This window comes from Saccoglossus kowalevskii, chromosome 3 (genome assembly GCF_978046115.1).
Source record: "Saccoglossus kowalevskii chromosome 3, keSacKowa6.1, whole genome shotgun sequence".
NCBI classification, from domain to species: Eukaryota; Metazoa; Hemichordata; class Enteropneusta; family Harrimaniidae; genus Saccoglossus; species Saccoglossus kowalevskii.
In genome coordinates this window covers 12,659,540-12,671,679 of record NC_140643.1, presented here as the reverse complement: position 1 = coordinate 12,671,679, position 12,140 = coordinate 12,659,540, and the positions used below count along the sequence as shown (strand labels likewise).

Genomic DNA, 12,140 nt, shown 5'->3' with positions numbered 1-12,140 from the left:
GTTGATTATATTTTTGTTAATTAGCGACAACTCGGTAACATACGACTGTGTATTACCCATACACTTGACAGCGTACGATGACTTATCCTTCCGGATTATTCTAACTTCCGTCAGTGTTGTTACAACTCTAAACTATACTATAGTATTTTTGTTATATCCGCTCACTTCTTTGAATGTCACTAGGCGATTTGTGGTATTGTCAGTGAGTGCAGCTGTCGGGGATGTCAATCAAACTTACCAGCGTGTGCGTCAGAAACGGAAGTTAACAGTGACAACACAATTTCAACTATGGCTAGACTACAGAGATCAGCGTCCTATTGACGCCATTATGTGAGTGGTATCGACGCCGTTTCAAGGCAACACCCTTCACCTTAAAGCCGACATGCCTTTCAATATTCAATAACAAGTATATGTGCGATGACAGTTACATGAACAGAATAAGCCGTTGTACAATGCGCGCAAGTTGTGGCTACAAATCGCCAGTGTTTATTTAATATAATATTCATTTGAGTGATTCGTTTTAATGTATATTAGCAATCTCCGTCGCCATCTACGTGAAAATACAGTGTGTTTATTTTTGATAATATTTAGAATTTCAACGTGTCGTAATTTCGTTTATTATTCATTTTCTCTCCTACCTAGTATATACATTTTTTTCAAATCAATAGACCTTTCAATGAGATGTTGTACGTTTAAAAATTCTTTCCAAACTCTCCGTAGTTCGTACTTACTGTAAAAGTGTCCTTGTCTGAAGCAAAACACGGTAGGAACAATACGTTCCATGTGACAATCATGGTTATGTGTTTCAGTCAAATATTTGATGACAGCCTGTCGTTTGATAGATGTGATTGGCTGATGTTCGCAGTACGGATGGTCAAATGAAAGTTATTGTTGAAGACAGGATTAATAGCAATGTCACCGGGAGTTAAAATAGATTCAACTTAACATGTCGACCTATGTGCGGGTATATTGGATGGATGGGAAAATAAATGTATCTAAGAGCTTTAGTGACATTGCCCATTTGAGCGCAATACACAATGTGACCAAACATGCTGAGTGAATCTCCTTGACAGTCTAAGTGTTATATAAACCCATGTCACGTCAGTTGTCCGGTAATTTAAACTTCAAGTAGTGCTGAGGAATTGAGTCAATATAGGATGCTAATAGACTGATCTAATAACTGTACTTGAAACCAAACACCAAAGAATCAATACTCGTGTAATTGTTTTTAGTTTTTATAAGTAGGTTAGGATTGGTAGGTACGTTGGGTCGGTAGGTTGGATTCTTCCTATAATACTATGATAACAGCTTTGCGTTTTCCAAAATGTGAAATACCTTCGTTTTAGGGGGAAAACAGCTAATTTGGACGAGAAAATGAAATACTAGTAAATATATAATTGATTTGTATTTGAAATATTTTACAATTTAAAATGACTGTCAAAAGTAGAACTATAAAAAACAGAAAGCCAATATTTAAATCTAAAAACAAGCTTGGTTTTAATTTGAACTAACTTCATGTAATATATTAATGAGGTAAACATCTCATTTTCTTTTGTTAGTAGCGCCATGCTTCTTTACTCTATGATAAATAGTTACTCATATGTTTAACAAATTACAGAAGTAATTTCCCTGTCTGACTGAAGAGGGCGCATGTATACAAGTTTATATGTGGTATACTTTTTCCTGTGTATTACATATGGTCATTATTCTCAAGATAGTTCGCTTTAAGTTGTTGACGGTGATCCACAGTTAAATGAGTATTGTCTGTAATAACAAATTCATACCTTGGATCAAATGCTTTCATGGAATCACAACACCAATTTTTAATTTTATGACTCAACCCATTTAATTATTCAATAATGTAGGTAATTCATTTCCAGAAGGCTGTCAAATTTACCCGTACATAATTGTACACACTCACAAACGACACACACAATTTCTAAAGTTCGCGTAATCATGTGTTTCTGACACAAAGATGTGTGCTAACAATGAAGCTCGACATTTGTCGTAGTACAATAAAATAAACACTTACGTACATGGGTGCGTGCTGTAAAGTGGTTCACAAACAAAAGAAAAATACTCAAAGAAACTTAATCATTCTAAAATGCTATGTCTGTCGTGCCGGAAAATAGAATGACTTGACCTAAAAGGAGTGTAAAGAATCAATCAGACATTTTCGAATGTTCAGTTCACTGACGCTTAATTTAAGACCCACAGTCAACTACGCAACAATCTGCGCAAGTCTTGAAGGTTTAACGTACTATAAGTGCTGTTCATATGTTACATTATCGTCTGTTTTTCAAACAGAAAAGTTTGATGTTATGTTTTGTTAAGAGTAGTGGCGATTGTTGTCAACATTAAGCCTAACACACTTTACATCCATGCTAAATAATGCATACGTGGCTCGAGCAATATACAAATATTCGCTGCTATGTGATATGGGTGACCACGTTTTTTGATAACTATATATTATTATAGAATGATCTAATATATCACGTGATGGGTTCATCATAGTATGATATACAAATATGGTAAAGCTATTTTGACAGCTATTCAAATATCAGACATACAATTCGATTAGCAAAGCGTGGTATGATTGGAGTCTGTGACAATGCGGCATGTAACTGCCAAATTGGGTCAAGTTGGGGATATGGTAGAACTGCTCAAACTAGCCAGTGTACTGAGCAATTAATACACAGTTAACAATATTAAGAATAACAATTGTTGAAGGCGCACCATTGTCGCGCCAAGTAAACTATTGCCGCAAGTCTATTACCTGGATAATAAGTACAACATACCAAGATCGGATTTCTGACAAGCAGTAAAGTCAGTTTAATCGTATGATCTTGTTTGTAGCCTTATTTTAAATTTGTTATTAACTCTATAAGTTTGATACAATATTCTTGTTGTAGGACTATGGAGCAACACTCTTCCTATCCCTTCGATGGGATGATCCAAGACTAAGTTTCATTGGAATTGAACCAATTGATCTACGCTCTGGGTCGAATTTACTGGATAAAATATGGACACCCGATTTGTATTTCACAAACGTAAAAGAGGCCAAAATACATGAGGTTACTGTGACCAATAAACACGTACGCATTCATCCAGATGGCCATGTGCTCTACGATATGAGGTACAGTCAACCAAATTAATTTGAATTTCCATAAACTGCCAACACATTCGTTAAACCGTCTATTATTTTTCATGTTGGAGCGACTAATATGACTATGCATTGAAGATATGAAATTCGTTCTGTAAGTTAGACTTCTCATAATGACTGCATACTTGTCATAAATTGATTTTCGACGGCTTGCCTGGTATTTATTTAATCTACAATTATTTCTTCTCAGCTGTTAGAATGTACATATGCCAACATGCATTTCTTTTACTTCCTAGAGTGAGCCTTGTACTTATTTGTCATCTATACCTACAGCGATTTCCAATGGATAAGCAAACGTGTGGGATTGAGCTGGAAAGTTGTAAGTAATTACGTTTCGAAATTTGAAAAGTTTGGATATAATTATATTTGACTGCCCTCAACGATGCAGCGGGTTGTAAGTTATTTAAGAGCATGTTCAGAGCAATAACCCGAGCATTGACCCCGTTTTAGTCATCGAATATTGAAAATGAACATTGCACAACAAGGATTGAAAATAAAATCTGTTGTAAGGCGTGTTCATTGACTCACCCAAAGGACGAAATTAGTTTAAATTGTCTAACACTTGTGTAGCTAATGCGTCATTAGGAGGTTAAGCTAATAGGACGTCGGGGACACATTGACAAACACTACTTGTATACATGTGCAAAACTGATGAGATTAGTCGCTCATGGCGTGAAAGGTTTAAATTAATCCGTTGCGTACTGTAGTCAATTGAACATACATTCAATAATGCCGGAAATGGAAAGTGTGCATTTAGGACTTTACTGAGTACTAGTACATTTCACTATGGTATCCGATTTTGCCAAACAATGTCACGAAATGTAACAAAGGAAATAGTGTAGAATATACTATAACATAGAGCGATTAGTAATTACTAGCAAAGTAATTTACTCATCACCCGGACTTGAAAAGTATTCTCTCAATTGCAAAGTATTTGTATTTGCTCTATTTACTTAATTGGAATAAAGACCATTGGTGTTCTGTCAATTATTCTGCTACAGACACATATATTAAGAAACGTATTACACGGAATATATACCGTAGAAGTTTGCAATATACTCGGGAATCTTTTTCCATGTAAAAGAAAAAGAGGGCGATATTACACTAGTAACACGCCTGTATGGGTGAGGCGTTTCGTGAGAGTACTCGCATAATAGGTCACGTGTCCACCACCAATGTGTACGATTTTCACCAAAGAAATATGTACTTGAAAATATGTAATGTTGATAACGATTCCAGTACCTCGTGTTCAGAACAGTCTTACTTGAGAGACCAAGCTAGACCCACCAAGAGTGGTAATATAATACGATCAGCGCTCTTCAGAAATCTGCAGTCAACTGGTGCGTGGTTTTAGTGTACTACTATATGAATTAAATATAATACTCATATTAACTCAGTGTTATCCATCTGTTCTCATCACGCGATTATTTACAGTAAAAGTATGATGCACGTAGTGAACTGTTTATTATTCGATCATTGTTCAGTGTGTATGCAACTGCACCGGGTGGTTCAGCCACGTATGGTTACAATTCACAAAGTGTATATGCATCCAGTATGGAGTCGTACCATTAATTAATCTCTTCTTGTGTTAACTTACATGACTCAAAGGGCTGTGGTCGTCGCACAGCGCGTGTTCGAATTTTATGTAAATAAAAAATGTATTTTACACGCGTTGTATACGTCGCTATGAGTCCCATGTCGAACAGGACGCGGCAAGACGACTGCCGCCCTTTAAAATGGTTTCAATTGATACGATGCACTTCAGTAGCGATGTACATTGATGGTATAAGTCACGTGATTTCAGTAAACAGTTTCAAAGAATTTCAAGATACTCTGAAATGTACATCGGTTTCTTTGTGATATTTGGATAATGATACTACGCCAATTGGCAAACGATACGTATTCGGTATTTCGATTTAAATTGCTTTCCCGTTATTAGTAAAATAATACCTAATTAAATACTGTTTTGAGCGAGCGCGTTCGTCTACACCTGAACATAGATTGACGTCAGTGTGGAGTTCTGTCTACTTTTTAAAACTTGAAACACGGATAATTTTTCGATACTAGGGCAAAGCGTTCTCCGTGAGACGCTCTCCATCACCCTGACATGATTAAATTCAACGTCCATATCGGTGTGGAGTAGTAGAATCAATTTCCAATTTATCCAGTATTAGTATCACATCACAAGTATAATACCGCATCTGATTTTATCAGGACGATTTAATAAGACAAATTTAAGTCAATGCGGTTATATATAGCTACATAATCTTACTTTCGATAACATCGCGCACGCTTTTTTGCGTCCTCGCCACTTCAAGTATATTGAATGTATTGACGTCTTTCTCTCTAGAGGGCGTTTTTGTAATCAAATGTGAGTAGACTATACTGATAAGAAACGGATTCACGAGAAATAATTTATTGCTAATTCTTTATTTTGACAGTTGGTTATACAACAAGGGACATACAACTTGATTGGGATGCCAATTTCTCAGCGATCATCGCCCCCGAAGTGGTGATGCCCGAATTTACAGTAGGACTCCCTGTCACAAGTAAAGGAATGAGACGGTACCCCTTAGGTAAGAAAAGAAACGTGTGTTAATACGGCAACACGACGGGGGGGGGGCAGAGTGGTGGTGCACACTTGCAACCACAAATTACGCGTGTGATAACGAAATATTATAACAATATTCGAACTTCTTATAATGGCCGAATATTAGAATTCTATATAAAGCTTGTCACTATCATAAATTAAATTAATAAAAGCAAGTCCGCTTTTATCGCTATTGATGTGTCAAAATATAACGATGTCAGATTTGAAAGAAGAGTAAGTCGATACATTGTATTGTTAAAACCGCTGTTACTGTAATCGCACTCATCATAGAAATATATATATTCAATATCATTCTGCTCTACTTTAACATCATCGCGTGAGGTTACTGTACTCTATAGCAAATGTTGTTTAAAGTCATGACATTTCAACATTTTTTTTTAATTTGCGGAGTAGCCATTTTGATGCTCACGGAACCTCTCCCCTCTGTTGGCGTGTAAATAAAGTTATCTTTGGGGCATATGCGACAGCGTTCTATTTTTACATTTCAATTACACAGTACGCACGTGTCGACATGATTTCACGACATAAGGTGTAGTACTGATGGCATATGTCCCTTCCTTCGAATATATGTATGATAGTAATTCGCGCCAGCTAAAATGAGTGCGCCGAGATGGTGCTGTTTCGTTCGGCCTGAGGTTTTTCCTACTAATATCACGAAATGAATTAGGCGAACACGCGTTCTACACGTACATATGTCACATGTCCTATAGTATTCTTGTTTATGTCATGTATTTTCTTTATAAAATTCAACAGGATATTACGCCCAGCTTCAATGTCAGTTTTCACTTCACCGAGAACTCATTTTCTACGTTATGGAGCATTATGTGCCTTCATTTTTATTGGTTATACTCTCATGGGTTTCGTTCTGGTTGAGTGTTGACGCAACACCAGCTAGGGCAAGTTTGGGTATCACTACAGTTTTAACCTTAACTACGTTGAGTTCCACAGCAAGAACTTCACTGGCAAAAGTCTCTTATACCAAGGTAGAGTAACGTATACAATGTTCAATATTTTGTGGTTTTCTGTAGAGGTAGATTTAGAGAATGATAATATATCATTAATGATGTTGAAAGCTTTTCAGTTATACTTGCTGTGCATGGCGCCCTCTTGGGATAACAGTATAGCACACACGCGTTTGTAAATTGCAATCTCTTCATCTCTGGGTGTCTATCGCGGTTATACATATAGAAAATAATCTATTTGCGCTGCGATCAATAACAACCACTCTACATCTCAACCACTTGGATTAATATGAGTTTCATTTGTGTGGAATATTGCATTCATTTTGCATATCGATGCGACCCCCCCCCCCCACAAATGCTGAGATATTTGTGATTCCTATTGAAATGCAATGGTTATTGTTGAGACCGGATTTTTGCAGTACGTCATTTTAGAAGTGTTAAAGATGGAAATCAATGCATCGCATTCTGATGCTACAATGAATTAATGTGTTGTTTTTTCTCTCGATATTCTGTGGGCGCTTTTTCACAGTGACGTTAACCGGAAGAGGTGCTAATTTCTTTATTTCATAAAAAAAAATGTACGTCACGCGTACAAACAGAAACGTTCTCTACTTGGCGGCAGGCATTGAATTCTTAAAATAATTCGATACAACAGTACAAAAAGTTGAGAAATCAGTCCTTGTGGCATCGACTTTGCATGAAATACGTTGACATACTGGCGTGTGAAATGAAAGTTACAACTCTAAATATCCGTTCAATATATTTTATTTAAACATTCAAGACAAACAATGTACATAGAAATAACATCGATGTGTTTACCTTAGACAGCGCTAGTTACAACAGTTATAACAGCTGTTTTTATAGTTGCAATGATAATACTAGTATAGTTTGATAGCAACAAATATTCAGCATGTGTTAAAATATATAATTAATTTTAGGTTAAAATTACAACAAATAAGTCGGTTATTGGAACACCAGTAATATGGACATTATAGTACACCTATTATCATATGCCAATCATTATACGCCATTTTAGAGCGAAAATGAATTTAGTATGTATTATTAATTGGCGATCTTAAAGTTGTTACGGTTCCCGTCAGAAACCATACCAACCCAATTATAAGTGTATTCAGTCGTTATTTTGACGAGTACAAATTTACCTATTTGACAGGTTAATTTATCTGACATGTTTGTGGCCATTATTTCTGGCTGCTATGCGAGTTAAATTTATAATTCAATATTTCTGAACTGATGAATAAAAAGCAAATTATTATGAATATATTTTTATATTCATGTTATTTGTAACATAAGGTGGCTCTTTGCAGATGATTGCCAAATCAGTAAGTCCACCCGGTCACTTCTTCTTCTTTTTTTAAATATCTACTATAATGTGTTGTTCACCCCGTAGTCGTTCAGGCATTTATTATGGCTATGTGTCCATATGTTCCGCGTGTTATTCTGATTCACCAGCTTCTCGGCTTAATTGAATAATAAGAAATTCTGTTGGGAATTGTCCCAAATACTTACGATGATATTTCAAATGGAAAATAAAATATAAGTTATTTATCTTTCGCCCGCCAGTTGAGAATAATACAGCCTTAGAGGCTTGCCAAAACTCATTTTATAGATGATCTGAAGTGGATAGCAAAATTAAGAGCCATGACATACACTGAATTACGTAGTGGATTTTCTTATCCAAAAAGCTGCTGCGAAAAAAAAACTCTTGGATTTACTAACATTTCGTCAACTGTCATTTGACCAAATCCACAAAGCTCGCCTAATCAACTCGCAATTTTGCCATCACACAGAAACCGACCCGTGCATTTGTCAGAAGAAGGATTGAATTATAGTTGCGTGGAGGGCAGCCTCCTCATTTTTTTTCATCACTTTTGATGCATTTAAATCACTTCTGAATTATTCAAGGCTAAGATTACCGCGTTATTAATACTGTATTGGGCACGTTCAACCATCAATGTAGTAATACGATTTGGTGATAAGCTTTGTGTTGTCTTTATTTCAAGAATGCACACTCATCAATGAAAGCAACTCCTTATTTCATCTCCAATTGTTAAAAAATACACTATTAAATTACTTTCGAGTAAATTGGATTTTCATGATGTTCGTTCTCGTCGTTAAGATTTATCAAAGTTTAGCCTGATTAGACCATACGGAATCGTATTGTTTACTTTTTTCTTCCCAAAACTCTGATAAAGCTCCCTGGTTGAATGCGATTAAACATACGAGACACGACCCAATTAGCCGCTGAGAATAAGATTTTTTCAATTTCCTCGTATTCACGTTATTTGTATATAAGTACGTGAGCTATGGGATTTGACTGGCGGTTTGCTTCCGTATTGCATACGTACAGTCCATAACCCAACCAGACAGGACCTCGTAATGCAATTAATACGTTCTGTTATGCACTGCAGTAACGAATAGCGCAAATAGTTAAATTAAATGCAAAGCACACTACACGGCATTTGTCTGAATGTTATTAATGACCAGTGCGACGAAGTGATTCATCTTCTTAATTAAATTCTGCCCGCCACATGAGTTTGATATTTCTAAAATACTTTTTTTTACATATTGGCGCTTGAATGATACAGAGGTCAAAGTTCCTTTTTGAAAAAATAACAATTTAAATTTGTATTCTGGCATAGATCGATTTGTACTACAGAATCGGTTTATTTATTCATTCATTCATTCTTTTTTAAAATGACATTAAAAACGTTAAGGTAATTCGTTTTGTGTGCGAGTATGTTGCGTAGATTTCTAAGTACATCGAACTTGGCGGTTAAGTGAAGATGATGTTGCCGGGGAACTGAAAAATGATTGTGAAGCAATTATACTCGCACGTGCCTAGTTGCCGATATTCTCACGGTGGCATTTCAAATTTCAAATTCATTGCAGGCACGCGGTCGGGTGTGAACGTGAGCAAATTATTTTTCCAGACGTATAATTTGTTCTTAGGTTTAATTATTAATATTGCTTGTTTCATTTCTATGCTAGGCAATAGATATATGGATGCTAGTGTGCTCGTTGTTTGTATTCGCGGCTCTACTGGAGTTTGCCGTAGCCAGCTATCTTCATAAAGCCACGGATACCTGTGATGCTCACAAGGCCAGGAGACGACAGGTCAGGGAGACGATGTTTTGGCTAAATGCATATGCAGAGCGCCCTTGCTCGTTTCTACACTGTACCTATTATAAATTCCTTATGCTAAACTTTTTTTTCAATATCAAGTACCTGTTAGACACAAAGATCATGTTATTTTCTGTATATTGGATTCCCGCTGTGAAGACTTGTGTAAAATAGCTAAAAGCAGCTCTGTAAAACATATTCACTATAAATCAATGACTACGGGCGTTAATTCTCGAATTCAGTCAGACATGCATTGAATAGCACTTTATTGCAAATGGTGAAAACAAAATAGCAAAACAAATCGACCAACACACACAGCACAAAATGTCCGACGGAAAAATATACGCATGGTTAATAACAATTCCCCGGGAGCTATGCAATTATTTTACTTGTCTTCAAGCACACACGCCCCTTTCTGCGTATCGCACATACATCACAGTCTCCCTCCAAGTAACTGACGTTCATTTCATTCAACCCTATGACATGATTAGTGTGTAGAAAAGCAGTTAAAATAATTGGGTCTTCCACCTTCTCAAACCTTCTCTTATGCTTCATCCCTACAGAGCCTTAACGTGGACAGAAGGACGCCTCCCCATGAACACGAACTCTTAGAATTAACCAGTAAATCAGGACTGCAACACCGCAATCATGAGACACGGATTTACATGGAGGATTCTTTCTACGACGAGCCGCCATCGTTACGAAATAAAGGATATAAACTAATCTCTCGACGAATTGACAGATATTCACGTACTATTTTTCCTGTCACCTTTGCAGCCTTCAATTTTGTATATTGGCCTTATTATTTACATAATTATTACGGTTAATATTATCAACGATTATATGATTCGTCTTTTTGTTTTACATTGGTAACGTAGTATTTGAATAATTCATCCGAATATTAATCTATGGTTTAAATGTATGCACACGCGGTATGTTTACATGTTGGCTGGCAACACACTGGCACGTGATAGCCAGCTGAACTATTATAATATCATCCAATCGCAGCGCTATACCAAGAGGAGGTTAATTAAGCGGAACACACTGCATTTTGGAAATACATTTTTACTTAAATAACGATCAACGTCAGCGTTATTACTTGCTCACTGTGCTCTTGTAGTCTTCCACGATGGATATAGAGATCCAGACTACCGACTGCGACTGAGGAATTTTACCCTGTATCCGTAGACGTGAATGCGTGATACACAAAGCCGATTAACCACTGGGTTTCTATACACTGTCCTTACACGGAATGTGTTTTATCACGTCGGTTGATCACGGCGTGTTGACGCTATTGATTGCTATCGCACTATACCTGTTCTCATCGACCGACGTCTTGATTTGAGGCCATACCTTTCCGTTGGAAACACTTCACTAGCCACGTTGTCACGGTAACATCCAGAGAAGCTGCTTAATTTAGGCATAAAAGAGAGAAGATCAGAACGTTCATCATCAGCATAGGATTTCAATTCAACAATACACTGGCAATCATGAGTGCATCAAGATGCAACTTTTCCTACTAAACAGAGACGTCACGTAAATATCAACGTCAATCACATATTATTTGTGTTCCATTGTTGTCGGGTTTGTCGACTCCTCGACGTGCTAGATTAATTCCGACGTTTCAAGATCATTTACAATAATTACACTTACTTATAACAGAGTAGGAAAACGTATTTATAGTATCTATTAATTTAATGGACAGTTTTCACTGACACCTCGTGCACGCTTTCCAGCTACTATTGAATTTAGATGTACGAGTACGGACAAAATCACTTGCTAATTATCGGTAACAATGTCGCCGTATATTAGACTAACAAAGTTCCTGTTGATTGCTCGCTTTAAAAAACCCACTAACGACGATAATCGCCCGATAGCGTGTTAGGTGACGACGTCTTCGTATATACGATAACGACACAAAGGGGTCAGGTGTTTAAAGAAACTGTCACGTGACCGACTAGAGATTGGGAAGAAGAGACATTCTTTAAGAGAAGAAGCGCCCATCCACGTAGGTAGTTTTGCCATCATTTAGTACTTAAAAATCCTTTATCGCCAATGTGTTTTTCGTGACCAATCAATGCTCTGTATTCAGAAAATATGACATATACGATTAGATATTATTCCGTCTTAGTATGGCAAAGATTAATTTGGCCAGATAAATCTCTCAGTAACAGCTGCGATGAGACTGGGGAAGCTAATTCGTTGGGTAATGAATAAAGTATTAAAATGCTTTGTGTGGCGTAGAAATAGAGTTGGTTTAATC

The 12,140-nt window shown here is 36.7% G+C and overlaps 2 protein-coding genes across 3 annotated transcripts in view; both read left to right on the top strand.

Moving 5' to 3' along the window:
• LOC144362636 (glycine receptor subunit alpha-2-like) overlaps nucleotides 1-10,704 on the top strand; it is a 49,437-nt gene extending 38,733 nt beyond the window's left edge. The window contains exons 3-9 of the mRNA XM_085497289.1: nucleotides 682-719; nucleotides 2,913-3,136; nucleotides 3,400-3,482; nucleotides 5,605-5,739; nucleotides 6,528-6,757; nucleotides 9,746-9,871; nucleotides 10,441-10,704. Of these exons, the coding sequence (XP_085353415.1) occupies nucleotides 682-719; nucleotides 2,913-3,136; nucleotides 3,400-3,482; nucleotides 5,605-5,739; nucleotides 6,528-6,757; nucleotides 9,746-9,871; nucleotides 10,441-10,704 (1,100 nt within the window). The remainder of the gene's footprint in view (nucleotides 1-681; nucleotides 720-2,912; nucleotides 3,137-3,399; nucleotides 3,483-5,604; nucleotides 5,740-6,527; nucleotides 6,758-9,745; nucleotides 9,872-10,440) is intronic.
• A 221-nt stretch (nucleotides 10,705-10,925) lies between these two features.
• The window catches only part of LOC102805447 (glycine receptor subunit alpha-1-like), a 30,510-nt gene continuing 29,295 nt past the window's right edge, over nucleotides 10,926-12,140 (top strand). For both annotated transcript variants that reach the window (XM_078013755.2, XM_085496773.1), the window contains exon 1: nucleotides 10,926-11,885. The gene's annotated coding sequence lies outside the window, so the exon portion shown is untranslated. The remainder of the gene's footprint in view (nucleotides 11,886-12,140) is intronic.